The sequence below is a fragment of the Gopherus flavomarginatus genome, chromosome 24, assembly GCF_025201925.1.
Source record: "Gopherus flavomarginatus isolate rGopFla2 chromosome 24, rGopFla2.mat.asm, whole genome shotgun sequence".
In the NCBI taxonomy this organism is placed as follows: Eukaryota; Metazoa; Chordata; order Testudines; family Testudinidae; genus Gopherus; species Gopherus flavomarginatus.
This window is the reverse complement of record NC_066640.1, coordinates 6230854-6248575: the sequence shown is the minus strand read 5'-3', so window position 1 is coordinate 6248575 and position 17722 is coordinate 6230854. Positions and strand designations below refer to the sequence as shown.

Here is a 17722-nt window from a genome sequence, read left to right as displayed (position 1 = left end):
AGCTTTTGGAAAAGTTCCTGCTTCTAGGGTAACTTAATTCATCTCATTTCTGCCTCCTCTGTACGTGTGTAACTCTCATACCCTCAGCTTGTGGTCATTAAAGAGGTGGTGGCTCTTTTCAAGAACTGAGGTGTTAGGCTGGTCAAATTCCAACTAGTTCAGCTACGTTCTCCCTCGTTACGCTCCCTGGCTGAAGTTTTGAGATGTGGTGCTTTTTGCTGCCTCTCCTGAAATCTGGTATGGCATAAAAAGCTGTCCCGTTTCACCCCAGAGGTGGCTGCATTGCAATGGTGCACGAGCTGATTTCTTTGTGTATCCTTCATATAGCTCTTTGGTAGGGTCTCTCTCGGGATGAAAGGTGCAAATAGATCTATGACTATGAGCCATTGTAAGTGTGCCTTAAGGGGGCGATGAGCCCCTCTGCCAGGTCTGTGCCACTTTCAAGAGAGAGTTGCTGGCAGTCTTTTCCCCAGTTGGCTGCTCTAACTTTTCCAAGAGAATAAAATGACGGGGGGGGGGGGGGGGGAAGCGGGTTGCTGGGCTGTGCCAGTGACAAACGACACTACTGTGTGCTGCTGCCGCTGGCTTTCCTGGGGGGTTCACAGCAGCTCTGTTGCAAGCTGCACCTTGGGGATTTGAAAGCAACTGACCAAAGCTTTAGTCCCACTGCGAAGTGAGTGACCGGGAGGCTGGGTGTGTCCCTGGCTACAGAAAGACAGGAGTGGGGCGGTGCGTCTGAAGCCATGCTACACAAGCGGCTTGAGTGAGGTGGTGGTGGGAAGAGAAAGGGGGCCGAGGCCTGGTCCTACTAATTTCTGCCAGTGGATCTCCTGCCCTTTTAAAATACAGAAAGGGATAGTTGTGGCTTGGCACAGGCAAAGGGATAACTTGTGTATTGGAACTCGTGGTGACACTTGCTGGTGGGTGCAGGGAGCATTTCTCAACCATCCTTTCCTTGTCCCCGGCAGGTTTCATTGAGGAGCCGGACAGGAAATACTCCTTTGAATGTGACACCGAGGAGCAATGCCAGGAGTGGATTGAGGCTCTCCGAAGAGCCAGGTAGGGCAGCTGGTTGGGTGGGGGGACTTCTCCACCACTGCACTGTTCTCAACTCAGAACGCAGCTCCGCGCTGGGTGTGCCCCGCTGAAGTTGGGGAGAGAAGAGGGAGCTTACTTGGCAGCAAGCAGCACCAGGAGCGCTCTGCCCAGTTCAGTAGAGAGCAAAACACGGGCCTGGCTGTAGAGACGTTATCTTGGTCACTGCATAGGGAATTGTTCCTGGACCCAGACTAATCCTTCTGCGTGCTGTTTGGTGGACTTCCGTGATCACAGCCACTGGCACTGCAGGCTGAGCTCTGTGGAGAGAGACATTTAGGAAGCAACAATGCAACCTGAACTGCATTCACTATATGGACAAGGCTGGGAAGGTGGCTGTGGCAAAGGGTCCTTTGCAGTGGCCTGTGGGGAAAATGCCCCCTGGCCATCTAGCCTAGACTCTGCCCCATACCCCACTAGTGCCGGTGCACATTTTGCAGCAGTGACTGAGCTGAGACCTTCCTTAGGACTCTGAACCACGTGTGAAATAGTCCTCTCTGTTCAGCCAGACACTCCTTGTCTTGCAGCTACGAGTTCATGAGAAGAAGTTTGATTTTCTATCGGAATGAGATTCAGAAGATGACAGGGAAGGTGAGTGTCTCCGATTTATCATCCACCGGCCCCTTTCCTTCCATCAAGGCTGGGAACTGTCAATCCATAGGGAGCAGAGAGGGGTTTGCTGCCTGGTTTACACCAGGAGAAAATTGGAGCAGCCAGAACTGTTTTTTCCCCCTTGGGCTTGTTGCAGCCCATGGGAAAGAGCAACCCCTTAATAACTTAGTTCTTGAAACCATCAGCGTCAGTTTTAAGGAACCTGCCTGCACCAAAGGGTTGCTGTACAGGCTGCCTCAGTCTTTCCTCATGCAGCAGCAATGGCCCATTTAACTTCATGCCTCCTGTGCAGGAGGCCAGGTTAGATCCCGCTCAATGCAGTGGCACTGGTGTACAGGGGTGGCTGGGACTCTGTCCTTCAGGTGCCTGGTGCTCAGGTAAGGTACCTGCCTAGGCAGTGCAAAGTGCTTACAGCAGGTCACATCTTCTATGGGGCTTGCTGTGAAACAGGCATATAATTGTCCTGATGCCCAGCTGTGCTCAGCTGGTAGAGCTCTTACTAATTTAACACTGAATATGGCAGAATCAGGCAGGGGCTAGGTAAGATCCTTCTGCCAGTGCAGTCATGGGCTTCCCCCACCTCCTGCTTTCTCACGGAGACCAGCAAGCCGTAGGGTGACTGTGTGACACCAGCACACACACGTCTGTACTAAGAAGGCTAAAAAAACTTACATAGCTGACTGTCTTACAGCCGTCAGAAGGGCTGTCGGGCTGTCCTTTGCCACACCTCCCCATCCCCACCACCCTGTGTTTCCTGCATTGACGAGGAATCAACGCTCCATCTAGAAGTTAATTTGACCATACTCTGATGCCCAGGCCTTAAGTAAATGAATGGCTCTGGCTGCATAATCTCATGCTGCAGCTTGTCCTGTTTGCTGCAGAGCTGTGAGGTGGCCCTGTGCTGTAACAGGAGGTACTGAGATCTTTAAAGGCACAACCTGGGCAACCCTCCCTGGAATTGTGCAGGAAAGGCAGGCTGCGTGTATCGCTCCCCCTTACTTGTGGGCATGTTGTGCTCTCGCTGCAGGACCCCCTGGAGCAGTACGGAATCTCCGAGGAAGCCCGATTCCAGTTGGGAACACGCAAGCTCTAACTGGCAGCCTCCGCCCCTACCCACCCCCAGTGGGGCTTAACTGGCATTCAGCCACCTCCCCGGGGGGAGGTGACAACACCACCTCCCTGCCAGGGGGAGCACCTGGGACCAAGTGACTTATTTATGGGCCAGATAATTTGTACTTTTATTTTTAATGAATTCATTGCACACTCCCCTTCCTGTTTGTCTTCAGCCCCTCGGAGCTCCCATCTCCCTGCTGGGTTGTGAAAGCAGCAAGTCTTAACTGGCCACTGCTGTGTCAGCTTTAACTTGATGGACCATAAAACTGCTAGGCTGAGGGACATATGGGCTGCCCACTCCTAGGGCTGCTGAGAACCCTCCTCAGGAGTCCCAGGGGCCTGGGGATTTCAGCTATGATGCTGATGTGGAAACAAGGCTGGACGTGCCCTGGTGGGAACGGCCCAGTGGTCTTCCAGCATGTGGTGCTATTATAAGGCAGGGATGATCTGGTGTAGAGGGCCAGCTGGCTCTTAGTGCCAGTGTCTGTTTTATGCCAAAAACGTGCCGGTAGTGGCAGCATTTCTGCTGGGAATGGCCTCAGGACTGGCCATCCGGCTCTGCAGGGAGCCTGCTGCACCCCCTGGTGGCTGGTGTTTGGCACCCGGGTGCTCAGGTGCTCTGCTGGCTTTTGGAAAATTGGCTAATTTCAAAGAGGGGAGGAGGGTCTTACTTTAAGGGGGTGTTTTTTGGCTGATCGGATTCCTTCGCTCACAGGGGTGGTCCTTGGCCTTGAAATGCCAGACTCGCCCCTCTCTCTCACTTTAACTGTCCGGCCAACTCCAGCTGCTAGATCTGCACTGCACACTGTTCAGCTCCAGAAGATGCAGAGAGCAGCTGTTTCAGGGAGGGGAAGCCCTCATCTGTTATGGGATGGCTGCCCCCAAATGGAGGGAGGAAGAACTGGCCCTTACTCTAAGCAGGATTAATTTGTCATGTTACTGCATGGTAGCTGCTGGTGCTCCAGCTGACACAGGGGCTGTGTCTTCATTTCCTTACATGTACGCACAGCAGCAGTGACTGCACAGGCTTGCTGGGGCCTGTCTCAGCTCAACACTCTCACTAGGGTCTAATTTTGAACTAATGCAAATTAATCCAGCTACCCTGAGCCACCCTATAGCATCTTAAAATGCAGGTCTAACTTCCTGCACAGGTGTAGGGGTGTGGCTTTCTCACCAGGGCCCAGGAGTGAGCAAGGCAAGGGTTTGAAAGACACCTGCAGGGAGGCAGTCTAAACCACACGCCTCTCCCTGACCTTGAGAGCAAGCTGTGGTTCCCAGTGGCATTGTTCCCTTGTCTAGGAGTGCTGCGCTGTCATTGGCTTCCCAGAGCAGGCAGCCTGCTGTCAAGCTAGAAAAAGCAGCTGGGTAGATGCTGCTGTAGTCAGCGTGAGGGGTAGAACCACATCCTGTCCCTACTGAGCTGGGAGACAGGATCCCACAGCATGAATAGCTGTGCAGGCTGGCTTCAGGCTTTACTCAACATACAAGACGCCTCAGTTGTTTCTGCAGCTTGAGCAGAAAAGACCAAAGCAATCCAGTGATTTCTGGAGAGAGCTGGGAGACCTGCCCTAGTTTTCTCATAAGGTGCTTCTCTCCAAAGCAACCCCAAAAAGGAGGCCTTAGCTGCAGGCAGCCTTCTCCTCGATGCCTTTAGTCAGCAGGGACCAGCATTTTCCCCCTAGCACCTCTGCAGAGATTGGCTTTTGGATGGAAGCAAAGGGCCACCTCTTTTCACTGCTGTGAAGTTGCAGCCAGGCACGAGTGGTGTGGCAGGGCAACTGTCTATGGCTACATGGGTTGGCCTCTCGCTAGCCTTCAACCCACCCACTAAGCAGTACAGAGTCAGTTTGCACAAACCAATACTAGTGCACAGGGACAAACCTTGAAGCTACGAGGCAGCTTTCTACTGCAGGATGCAATTGCATCAGGCATGTAGCACTGTTACTTAGGAGACTCCCAAGGAGGAAATAATTCAAGCTTAGAACATTGGCAGAGGCTCATTGTTTTAGTACAAGACATCAGCTGCAACATTTTAGTATCTCCACTAGAGATGGGACATAGGGGCCCTACCCACCTCTTCACCAGGACCAGTGTGTTCGATGGAGGCTGTTACTAGTAGCTTTGATATGCAGCTCTAGGACTCAGTGGACAAGCCCTGTACAGTGTGGGAAAGAGGCCGTAGTACGCTCATTTACCTGAGCTTTTGTCCTGTCTGCATGGAATGCTATAAGAGCAGCCTGGGCGATTGCAGGAAGCTGTAACTCAGCTTGGTGACTCATTATGGCTGCTCAGGGTGAATCGCTGGCTGGAGAGAGGGGGGAGACTCTGGAACCCCTTGGAAGCACAGCCACGCCTTCCTGGTCATTGCCCTGAGAAGCAACAATAGAGGATTAAGCAAGAGCACATTAGAGAATGATCTCAGCTGCCCCTATACTGCGGTCTCAAGCAGTCCTTCTCTTGGTCTTTGCTCTTGCCCTGAGGTAGAGCAGAAGGGGGCTCCACATTTTTGGTACTGAGCACAGCACTCCCCTCTGAGGTTAGTTCAGATATGGCTCTTGCTAGCTAGGGACTGCTAAAGTTTCCACGGTTACTATAGCAGTTGTCCTTTGGGCAAAGACGAACTGCAGCAACACTTTCACCTAAGCTGATGCAAAGGCTCCCTATCAACTGACCTATGAAATGGTGTTTAAGAGGCTGCTTTGAACTGTTGCAATGGTTGCACTCCTGTCCCTACTGTGTCAGCAGCTAGAAAGCAAGAATTGTATTCCCAGAGTCTCATCTCCTGTAAGTCAGCTAAGACAACGCAGCCTAAGCCAGGAGCAGGCTTTCTATTAACTCCGTAACGTTGGTACATCACATTAGGGAAGCTGGAGCTTTTTTTAAGATAGGAGAAAGCTTAGAAATGCAGTAGTTTCATACAGAATAAACCAGATCTAAATTATGGAAAGATTATACCCAATATTTCTCTCTCTCATGTTCAAACCCTGTTTGATTGTTCAGCCAGCTTGCTTTTGTGCACTTACCTTTAGAATCAGCATTGCTTGGTCCATTGGCTGACTCAATTCTGTTTGTTTTACCGGACTGTCTCAGTGCCTCTCAGCTTGCTTGAGAAATCTTTACTGTTTAAATTCCTAGCAGGTGGCCATTTGAACATAGCTCACACCAGCCAAGATTTCAGAACTGGAGCATTGGTCACTATTGTTGCAGGTTACTTAGAACAGTCAAACTACTGTATAAATATTCCCTCTTCTGCCTTCCCTTTTCTTGTTACCCTTTCAAAGGGCAGACCTTAAGCTTACGGTTATCATTGCACACTGTATAGAAATGGGCATTTTGTTGGAGGGCGGGGGGTACATTAGATGAGCAAGAAACAGCTCCAGCTATTTGCTTAGATTAGGAGGTACGTAAATTTCACTTTCATTACTTAATTGAATGTATGAAGACAGATGCTGTGAATAGTTATCTGAGCATGGGTGGTGCCCAGTAACTCACTAGACCTAGCTTTACATTTCAGGATTAAGGGGGAACAGTTGTAGGAATCTGTTATCACTGGTCATTTATATACAAAAGTTGATCTGTTCAGGTTCTTTTTTCTTGGTGGTGGTTAGTTGCTCTAACAAAAGCATTATCGACTGATGCTGTTCATAGGTTGTACAATCAATGTTCTAAATAAACACCACCTTTAATTGTTTTAACCTGGGTGTAAGTTGCAGCTGCTGTGTAAGGATCCTATGTGTGTTTTCTTCAAAAAGAAAGAAGTTTAAAGGGGTCTAAAAGTTTAAATCAATAAGGTTTGGATTTTCATTCATACCTAAGCTCCATTGACTTTCAGTGTGATTTGTGCTCTGAACTCATGGCCTTTGGAAACTCCTACCCTCATGTTCACCCACACTGAACTCCTCAAAATGAAGTGACCCTTTGCACAGGAAGGAAGCAAACAGCAGACCAGAGGTATAACTGTAGTAGTCAATGGAGAGACTAAACTCCCTTAAAGCATCACCCTTGTTACCCATGTCTGAGCCTGAATGGTTGGCTGCAGCAGTGGGGCTGAAATGGCAGATCCCCATGTGGAAATCAACAGCAGCTGTACATTGCCAGGAGTAGGGCAGTTAGGTAGGAGATTGCTGTTACAGTCCCACTAGAAGAGATCCCATAGCACAGTGGTTCTCAAACTTTTGTAGTAGTGACCGTTTCACAGAGCAAGCCTCTGAGTGCAACCCCCCTAATAAACATATAAAAAAGTGTTAAATTAATAACACCATTATAAATGCTGGAGGCAAAGGGGGGTTTGGGTATGAAGGCTGACAGCTCATGACCCCCAGAGGGGTTCCAACCCCCCGTTTGAGAACCCCTACCATAGCAGGAGCAGCTAATAAGCCCAATGGGCCAGACACTGTTATCCCCCCTACAGGTCCAAGGCTACTGAATTCTCTTCGGCTCCTGGGGCCTGACTCGCTGTAGAGAAGCCTTGCAAAGGAAGGACTCCAAAAAACGTGTCTAAGAATGAGGCACCTGCTCAGTGTGTTGCTGTGACGCTATAAGATCCTCACGTAAGCCCAGCCTTAAGTCCATCCCAATTCAGTGAAGCATGTGAATGCTTTGAATGGTGAGGGCTTTTGTCTCTGCTGCAAGATAGCAATTTAGAAAATGTTTTTAAACCATCACTTCTGCTCCAGGCAGGAGAGTTTAAACCCAGGAATTTAAGGAAAAGTGAACTAAGTTGAGCAACCAAGTCACTTAGTTGCTTAGCAAGAGTCGGAGGAAAGCTTTTTGTAATGTGATTTTTCAATTGCTAGCTCCTCAGAAGATCATGCAGTGCTTGATAGGGGTAGGGAGGCTCAAAGTGAATATTCTACTGTTACAGCTAGAGTCAGGTCAATTGCCCAAGTTGATACCCTCAGCAACAGTGAAAAAATATGGGAGTCTTGCGGGTCCACTGCTCTAGCAACCGGGGAGTATTGAAGGGGAGCTTTGCACTCGTGCTGTGGAGGGAGACGGAAGGCAATCCTCATTTGAAATGTAAAGAAAGGAAAAAACCGGTCTGCTCAAATACTGAAGCACCACCACAGTACAATGTATTAAAATACATACATTTTAATATAAAGACAGAACTTCAAAGCATTGTTTCAATTACAAATCAAGGTAAAAGACAAGAAATTAAAGCAGAAGGGAGGGGAGAAAAAAACTAACTCTTGCATTGTGGAAAATTAGAAGGGTGGGTGGAAAATATATATATATATATATATATAATATATACACACTATTACATACATATATACACACCGGAAGAATTCACACTAGTTCTATGGAAGAATGACAGGGCAACATTCCAGTATAAAAAAACCAGACAGATAAATTAGGGGAAGTTTGAATTTTAAATAATTCAATTTCAGAGGCTAAAATGTATAAACTGATTCCTGTTCATTAGGAAACATCCCATATCACATGTTCTACGCAAGAAAATGGGTTTTTCTTTTTTGTTTTAAATCCATTGAAAAATGGATTTTTATTAGTAGTTAAAAGTTTTACTAATCAATTCCTGAGCAACAGCAACTTCATTTGCATTCCTCTGTCCAGTCCCACCCAGCAAGGGCAGACTCCCACTCCTAAAACGCTTTCTTACAAAGAACAGAGACCTAAAGAACTGGTTTTTAATTTAAAACTGACCACTTCAAGAATTTATATTGGGGGGCAGGAGGGTGGAGCCAAGCAGGCTGGATTAGGCCATTCTGCCTTCTCTTTAACAATGCCAGAAAAATCACCTTTCCAAAGGACAATTCCACTGCACCAGAAAAGCAACCAGATATACCTTAGAATCACAGGGTCAAACTTGAGAGACCTTGAACTTCAGCACTAGCATCTTCAGACCTTTAGGAAGTGGTTCGCTCATTGTTAATATTGAAATCAAAACATGAAAACCAAGATGACTTTTAGACAGTCACAAGCGCTAATATACTGGAGGGATATTTTCAGTTTTAGTATTGGGTTTATGCCCTGAAGTTCCACAACAACAGCATCTGGTATTGCAATATTCAGTCTAAATAGATAGATATTTATAATGCATAACAGATAAATAAAATATGGCACTAAATTTAATGAGAAAGGTACGTCCAACTCATTTGTGAAAACCAAGGGTCATCTATGGAGTTGTTCAGCGGAATGGGGAAGGGAATTTGAATTAACAAAAAAATCAGATATTTATACTGACTAAATTTGTACTTAAAAAACCTCAGCGGAATGGGGAAGGGAATTTGAATTAACAAAAAAATCAGGTATTTATACTGACTAAATTTGTACTTAAAAAACCTCATCTATTGTGATTTTCCTCAGTGCTTGATAGTTCACAAAAACACTTAATTTCTCCCCAAACTGTGATTTAAATAGATTAATGTTTTACTGTCCACTGTACAGTTTCCATTTCTTATTAGAAAGCAATCATCGTTCCACGCTACCAGTGCTCTTAATGCTTTTGGCTCAGGCAAAACAAGAGAAGCAGAATTATTAACAGCAACAACCTACGAGTATTAATTAGGAGCTCTCTCTCTAAGGAAAAAGGGCGTCAAAGTTTTCATGCTTCCAAGCTCTGGTGTACAAAGGTTTGCTGTCAGTACAGAAAGCAAACTGCCTAGATGTGGTCAATAAATTCCTAGAGGAGCCCTCGCAGCTAGTACAGAGTTCGACAGCTAATTACCGCTCTTCGGGGAACAGCACCTGTGCCTGAAGTTATTTAGCAATCCCGGTTAGACTAGTGGATAAGGCTACTCCCTGGTCAGTGAAGAAACCTGGCAAGTGTATCGATAGTCACTGGGGAGGAAAATAGCACCATCTTCAGAATGGGGTGGAGGGTGGCTTTTATTGTAGGCCTGAAGTCTAGTCAGTGGGAGGAAAATGTGTTCCTAAAACAGCAGCTTATGGGAGACTGCAGCAAGCCCCAGTTCTTGACATCTCCCTCCACCATTCCAGCAACCATGGGAAAGGTCAGGTGCAGCCTGGTGTGTGTGCGTATTGTAGCTATATATAAATAAGAAGAGTGCTGAGACACTAGCAGTTTCAGAGTCTGGTCCTGCCAACACTTCTTTGGGGGCACAGCATTTACTACCAGTGAGATACTCCTGGCAGAGGAGTCAGTGTTTGCAGGACTGGGACATAACAGAAAAACACCACACACATAGTGCTGAAGTTACTTCATCCATCCCTCCAGCTACACCACGGGAGCAATCCTGCTCTCACTGACGTCAATGTTAAAATTTGCCTGGCTGACTCCAGAGAAAGGGATTGGACCCTGAATTCATCTTACAAACAGCCTTGGAAGTCGTCCGAGTCTCCCTAGACGTCACAAAGAACTGGGCTCCATGAATGAGCTTTGCAAGAAGGGAAGCATATGTTGGACTTTTAAGAAAACAACTGGAAGCGACTGTGTTCCCACAAACGACCGCTCACATTAGCGAGACCTAAGTAGACACAGTGGCATATGGCAGGCATTGCAAATTGTCCCTGACGCAGCGTGGTTAATGCAGTTCCCTGCCCTGACACACTCCAGCTATACCAGTCCTAGGACTCTCAGCAGAACGGCAGGATGCTGGGAACAAACAGCACTGAAACCCAATTTACTTTAATGCACAATCCAAACAGGATTTGAACCCAGATCTCCAGAGGTGAAAGTCTAACAGTTGCCAATGTCCCACCCTATCACCTATTTAACTAGAGCTATGGGCTTTTTCTCCAGAAAGGGAAGGTGGGGAAGGGAGGGGTGAAAGATCCATGTAGAGGAAATCTTTATTTAACTAAACCCAGCTACCAGTAAAGGATTGAACCACCCGAGATAGGAATAAAACTTGCCTCTATTTCATAAACAGCTACCTCTCCTTCTACCCTCCGTTTGTCATCATTTTATCAGCTCCAATATAACAGGAAATGAGGGAGGGGAGGATTGGGTATAAATGACATTATTTTCCCTGCCTCTCCATCCATTTTTAGCTCCACTTCTGTGCTTAAAAATCAATCTTCTGAGGCACATTACATTAGATCATTTTCCCCGTAAGCAAAATTACTTCATCCTACGTGTAGAGACAAACTTTCACAGCCAAGAGATTTTAAATAGTATTGCAGTATTCAAGCAACACCCCTCAGAAGAAATGAGAGGAAATCCATCCATCCATCCCTCAGCAGGATAAGGCACATGGGCTACTGCAAGCTACACCTAGCTAAAGGTTTGCATGGCCCGAGTTGTAGCTTAACTTACCAGCCTAAAAACAGCCAAGCAAATCTGAAGCAACTGCTTGAACTTTGGAATCTTTAGGTAACAGGTGCAATGTAATTGCTTGATTTCACTCCTCGAACAAGGAGCTTGAAATCTGTTAGTTCAGCGGACCTTCTCCAATACCCAAATCAATGAGTTCAGAGTCACTGCTCTGCAGCAAACGTGAGTACATTAAAACAGGCTCTGGCACCTTAATAACGGGGCCAATTTAAAAACAAAGCCATGTGATTTTGGCGGTGGGAAAGTGTGATAGGATGGCATGGACGGGAGCTTTAAAGCTCTTGTCTATTCACAGGCCAGTGATGGGCATAATCACTTCAGAAGCGAGCAGCAAGCAGAAAGCACCCCTCGAGTGACAGCAAAAGCAGCCACTGGACAAGATTCCCCCACCCCCAGTCAACGCACTTACCTGCACAACCATTATAGAGGGGAATTCAGCCTACATGGTCCACTCCAATTTTTGGCCTCTCTACTGAGCCTGCTCACAAAGCCAGTTATCAATAGGGTCAATGCCCTTTATGTTCTAACAGATCTTTATTCCCACAGTAGAGGTAGCAATAACAATTGAGACAACTGGAAAGTCTCATTGTCTCCTTGTGCTCCTGCCACCTCAGACTTAGATTGTGCTTTGGGGGAGGCGCTCGCGCTCTCTCATACCACCTAGCACAAGGGCTCCTGAGCGACGCCCAGCGGCCCTCAGTGCTACCACCATAGTTCACCTAAGTTTGAATTCTTTTAGCGCGCAGTTCTAAGTGGGATGGCTTTAATTCCTGCTTCCAATGAGCTGACAGTCCAGATTATAAACAAACTGGGAGGAAACAGGCAGAGGAGTGGCCTGCAAACAGGAACACCTCTCAAGGAGAAAGGGGACCCTCAATTGATCATCTCCGATGTTTACACATATGGGAAGCTTTAAAGAGAGCTGCACATATCGTCTCAGTATTTTTTTTTAAATGGAAGGCTATGGGATCCCCCATACAAACCCTTAACCAAGTCCACTTTAAACCCACTTTCTCCTCCCCTTCCCCACCAATTTGTTGCCCGATAGTTTCCCCAAGTAATTGGGGAAACCATCACTCCTGCAACCTGCACTTAAATGAATGACAAGATTTAGTATCTAGCATTTATGACCCTCCCCAGGAAGATCAATGCACTTTACACAAAGCAGCCAAGTGCCATTATCCCCATTTTAGAGATGAGGAAATACAGGCAGAAACTGATTTGACAGAGGTCAACCGTGTCAACAGCAGCCAGGTCTCCAGTCCCACTCCAATGCAGCCCTCACGTACACAAGGCAAAGCCTATTTTCTGGACTCCTCACCCACCACTGTCCCATACCAGAATTCTGACTGAATGACTAATCCACAGAAAACGGCAAATTTAAGTTTAATGCCTTGGGAGCTCTCCCAACTTTCTGATACTCCAAGAGGTTGTCCGGGGGCTGGGAAAGGCAAATCAGACAACTGGAGCAGATACACACCACCAAAAAAGGGAAGAATGCAACAACTTGTCTCTGCATCTGCAAACATCTACCCCCCACCTCACTGTTTCACAAAGGGCCACACAGGCTCAGCTCAACATACTCAGGAAGTTCAATTTTTTGGTGATGCAGATGCTACAAAATGCATTTCAGCTTCATTCTGAGTCCCCCTGCCAGCAGCAGCAATGCGGCTGAGAAGGAACATTTGTGACAGTAGTAGAATGACTGGGCCGGGTGTAGGAAAGTGTAAACCAGAAAGAATTCCATTCCTGCACTTCACATTTTGGCTTAAATAATATTAAATAAATAAAGTACCACCTCAGGTTACTGAGAACAAGTCTCACATCTCTGGCACTGAGCTTTCTTGCTAAGGTCACAAATATCCATAAGTTTCCAGCTATGCAGATTAGATCTTTATTAATGCTTCACGCTTACAAGGAGCTTTTCACCGAGAGATCTCAAAGCACTTTATGAAGCAAAGCAAGTATTGTGCCAGTTTTACAGATGGGGAAACATGGAGATGCTGAACCAACTTGCCCAAGATTAAAGTGAGTAAGTGAAAGAGCAGAGAGTAAGACCCAAGTCTCTTGCCTGACCCCAGTGCATCACGTGACGCCCCAAAACTTTAAAAATCTATTTCCCAATTTCTCCATGGAAAAGTGGAAGTTCCCAGGGTCTGATACAGAGAAAAAGGAGCCTTTTGGTGAGAAGCAACAGAATTCCATAGCCTTGCCTGCCCCGTTTCTCTGCCCTGAATCAGGATCAGTCTGCCTGACACTTGCCCAGAAGTCCAACTCAGCTGAGATTACTGGGAAGACTAAATCCACAAGCAAGCAACGTACACAGAACACAGAAGGCTGCAACAGTCAAATTTAAAGAAAGACGCTAACGAAGGCAGAGAAGCTCTGGAATCCCTGCAGGGATAAAATGCCCTCAGAAGCATGTTTGAAACTCACAATACAACAAAGGTTCTCATTAAACCCTTTTGCAGAACAGTGCTGAAAAGGCCATGTGCTTTAAGAGGATAATGGCTAGGAGATGCCCCAGGTCTTGCTCCCATTGCACCTGGCCAGGATGGGAATTCGTTATCTGGTGAAAGCAGACTGGCTCAAGTAATATCATGCATTTCCTGCCCATCTCTTAGATCAGGGATGTTGATGAGCCTCAATCGGCGTAACTGAGGCATATAGAAGGGCAAAGCTGGGGCCCTTGAGCAGTTGTTCACACTATTTCACTATCTCCCCTTTTTTAAAATCCTCCAAGGATCCGAGTCTGCATTTTTGTTGCCTTTAATTGGGATTAAAACTGCTGAGAAGGCCCTGCACCTTTCAGTTACCCAAAGATCTGGATCAGGCTGGAGTTGCCAAATTCACAGCTAAACAATAACTGGGTGACGTTATTTCCCTGGATTCCAGGACATAACTGTTTATGGCTTCCACTAGAAGCTACTGGATGTTTCTCAGCTGCCACTCCCTGAGCATTACTTTGCTTTCTCTAGGTTCTCTCCCTGCTGCTAGGAATCCAGCTGGATGCATCACTTCCTCCCTCTCTGCTCCCATGCACAAACTAGAAAATGATTAAAAATATTCCTGAAGATTAGGAATAAGGATCAGTCCCCTTAGTGATCAATAATAAGGCAAAGTTACATTAACAGTTTCTGCACACAGCCGAGACACCTAGGAATGGTTAGGGTAACCGAGCTTGTTAACTTCTATGCCATTGCCCACTACGTGGTCTAGAGGGAAGCAGCCAATTTGAAACACAGTGAAGGGGGCATTGTTAATCAGGATACTGCACCATTCCAGGACAATTCACTCCCATGGGGAGAGGAGGGAGCTGGTGAGAATAGGAAAGTAGGAGAACATCTCCACCAGCCTCTTTGGACACAAGAATCAACACAGTACTCCCGGAAACACAGATCAAACCAGCCACGGAAGCACAGCACAAGAGTGTGAAGAGATATTTGGCCTGCTCCAAGTACATTTAGGCAGCTGATTCACGAAGCCCAGCAGTTTGTGACAAAGGGAAATCGCACTAGGGAGTTGGTAAGGGAGAGCTCAACGCTATCGTGAATGGCATCTTGCTGGAGGTTAGAGACAGTAATTAGAGAGCTATTAACCTCGCTGGAATGGACTGAAGGTCACCAAGTGCCTCTGATGCAATACGACCAAATCTCCCCGGACAGAACTTAGGCCAGCAAGGGTTCACTTTAGCACCATTGTGCTCTGAATCTAGTCACTTCGCTGTAGCGATTGCCCTTCTGTTACTGTGGTTTCCTTTATTGGCGCTTGGTCCAGTCTATGCTGCAGATTGAAGTTTATGAACTACTGGGTCCTCCTCCCCATTTTGTGCACTTGAATAAATAAAAACATCTGTTTACAAGTTTACTGTGCATCACACAAGCTAAAAAATAAACTGAATAAAGTTTATGAAATTCATAAATTTTCATCACGTCTATAAAATACGGTCACTGCTCGGAGCGACACTTTCTGTACACAGAACACCAAGTCACAATACAATTCAAAATGCACCAGTTTGATAGTGTGGCAGCAAGTTACGCTAGATTGTGGTGTTTTTGTGAACTACCATTTAAACCTATTCAAAGCAAAGAAATACAAAAGCGAATGCACTTAGTCAATAAAATGTACAAGGCTGAGCCATTTCGGAATCAAGTATCAAAACCTTACTAACAAAATACATTGTACTTCAACAAAAACAACAAGCTGAGAAAATCTGCTGCTATCTGCCCCAGCATAGAAGCTCGATTTTCAATCTTCCCAATATTGTTAAAAAGGGCCTGACCAACACCAGTGATTATGCACCCTGTTCATATGCCAAATGACACCCCAAAACAAGTTAACAGTCTAGTTACTGAAATTCACAGTGACTTGAGCGCCACCAGAGGTTTTAATGGGCCCAGTGAAGTAGTCTAACAGGACTAGACTTAAGTTATGCTTCTTCTGTTCCAAGTGTCTGAACCAGCTGAGTTTGCACAGGTAATCTAGCTGCCACTCCAGAGGGGAGTATTGCATTCTTGTTTGTAATAAACAATATTAAACGCCTGATAACTGAGCCATAAGCTCTGTTAAAAATAAAAAACAATCACCCAAAACCAAAGACTGCCATTCTCTGTAGCTCCTGCTTTGCTGTAAACCAATGGACTTTGGTATATGAACAGAGTGAGCTGAATAAATAAAAGCAGACCTTTCTGAGAACTGGGCTTGGCATTGGTCAACCCTCAAATTCAGCACCAAGGATTTGAACTAGAGAGGCACAGTTCTGACGGATGAAATAGCACCGAGAGGAGGCTCTTTACATCTCTGCTGGTGTGCCAGTCCTTTATTATTCAGAGAATGGTTTCAATGAGTTGTGGTTTTTTATGACTTTAGATGGAATAAAATAAGCCAAAATTGTTTTCATTTTTAAAAAAAGATAAATACTTTAGCTAAACTATCGACAATACAAACTGGAGCTTTGTTTTAAGCATTTTCCTTTGCAGTTTTTTTTTTCAACTCTGATTCACAGTAGAATATTCTTTTCTCTGTTATTTAGGTCTTTTGTTTGTTTACTTTGTCCAGTAGTAAGAGAGTAGAAACCCCTGCCAGGCCAGGCGAGCACCTTTCAGTGGAAGCTGAGTGAAGTTGGTCCACGTTGTCCTTGCATAGGTCACATTGGGTTGAGGTAGAAATCCTAGTTACCTGTGGGACAAGAGGAGAGGAAGCGACCCATCTAAATTAGATGCATCAAATCAAGTGTGTGCCAGAAATGTCATTTACTATATAGTTCTTAGACCTTCTTTTAGCCAGGATCAACAGGGACAGAAAGGAGAACAATCCATGTGTTGGTATAAGTCAAAATTAGAGACAGATGACAACCCAACAAGTCTCTTCCATCACACCCCAACCCTTCTTGGGCTGTGCAATAACGAGACTTGATCCCTTGTTCCTAGATTTAGGCTCCAGTTCAACAAGGTAAACACACAAGTAGTTCTATTGAAGATAATGAGTTTATTCATGTGTTTAAATCAGGCATATGGAGTCTGATCCAAAGACCGTTGGAAGTCAATTGGGGCCTTTCCATTGGCTTCAGTGATGGACTTTGGAGCAGGACTATGCTTAAATACCGTGCTGAATCGGGGCTTAGATATTAGTCTGTGTTGAACTTTCAACGTCTGCTGGCCTAGGCACCTCCATGCGTCAAATCCAGTGCCAGGGTTCCGAGGCCTTTGCTCTACATCTAGCTTCTGTGTTTCTAAAGGAGACACACTGCTCCTCTCTGGTGCTGCCCCTTCCCCTCTCCTAAATGTCTTGTCATTTAGACTGAAAGCACTTTGGGGCAGGAACTATCTAATGAATTTGTACAGTGCACCAAGGAGTCCCAATTTCAGGTGTGGTTTGCTTAATAAAAATAAGGTATTTTCCACAGTGCTTGCACCCACATCATGCAGATTTAAACAAAGGACCCAAAAAACTTAACCACAATCACACCTAGACTGGCCCAAATACAAGAATTCCCTTCAGTGAAAAGTGCTGAGGTTCTGCCATTTGGTTCTGTTCTGCAGCAGAACGAAACTAAGACCTTTTGAAAGCTTTCCCCAAAAAACAGAGAAAGCCCCCCCATGAAACCTGTGGATAGGATAGTTACCTGGGATGTGGGAGATAGCTTTGAGACCCTGCCTGAACTCAGATCTCCCACATCCTAGATGCGTGCCCCGTCTAGATGACTATTTCTGGGGAGTGGGTCTCTTCCCTCGCCACCTGAGACACCTTCCAGATGACAGCTTTGCCTAAACCAATGCCTTCCTGCAAAAAGTTTCAATTTTGACAAACTGGCATTTTCTAACGAAAAAATGTTCATAAAAAATCCCTCCCATTCTATTCACACCCCTCCTCTCCAAATTCGTGTTTCCATCCACAGCCCCCGTTTCCTCAAGCCTATTTTCCAGCCACCACCCTATTCCACTTTATATTTCATGACTGTGTACATCTTACGCTGACACCACAGCTGCTGCAGCTCTCGGCAAGTTACTTGACCTCTCTGCTTCAGCTTCCCCCATCTGCAAATCTGGAGGTAACTTACCTATGTCATGTGGGTGCTGAGGATTTTATCACATTTGGAGAACAATTCGATGGGCATACACTATCTACGTGCAAAGTGTTTGA

At 46.0% G+C, this 17722-nt stretch overlaps 2 protein-coding genes and 1 long non-coding RNA gene across 13 annotated transcripts in view; 1 reads left to right on the top strand and 2 right to left on the bottom strand.

Moving 5' to 3' along the window:
* Positions 1–17722, top strand: part of PLEKHJ1 (pleckstrin homology domain containing J1) — a 55012-nt gene that overhangs the window by 5010 nt on the left and 32280 nt on the right. For 4 of the 8 annotated variants that reach the window (XM_050934367.1, XM_050934371.1, XM_050934372.1 and 1 more), the window contains exons 4-5: positions 969–1059; positions 1623–1686. In XM_050934367.1, the coding sequence (XP_050790324.1) occupies positions 969–1059; positions 1623–1686 (155 nt within the window). Of the gene's footprint in view, positions 1–968; positions 1060–1622; positions 1687–2734; positions 5773–17477; positions 17631–17722 lie in introns of those variants that run through there. The other 4 variants (XM_050934366.1, XM_050934368.1, XM_050934369.1 and 1 more) reach the window with 2 other exon arrangements.
* Positions 7895–14299, bottom strand: LOC127040333 (uncharacterized). The gene is made up of 2 exons (XR_007771422.1): positions 9127–14299; positions 7895–9048 (listed from the first exon to the last, which is right to left on the bottom strand). It is a non-coding gene; the product is annotated as an uncharacterized LOC127040333 (long non-coding RNA).
* DOT1L (DOT1 like histone lysine methyltransferase) overlaps positions 15872–17722 on the bottom strand; it is a 93433-nt gene continuing 91582 nt past the window's right edge. For all 4 annotated transcript variants that reach the window (XM_050934349.1, XM_050934348.1, XM_050934347.1 and 1 more), the window contains exon 28: positions 15872–16258. In XM_050934349.1, the coding sequence (XP_050790306.1) occupies positions 16251–16258 (8 nt within the window). In that variant the 3' untranslated portion in view covers positions 15872–16250. The remainder of the gene's footprint in view (positions 16259–17722) is intronic.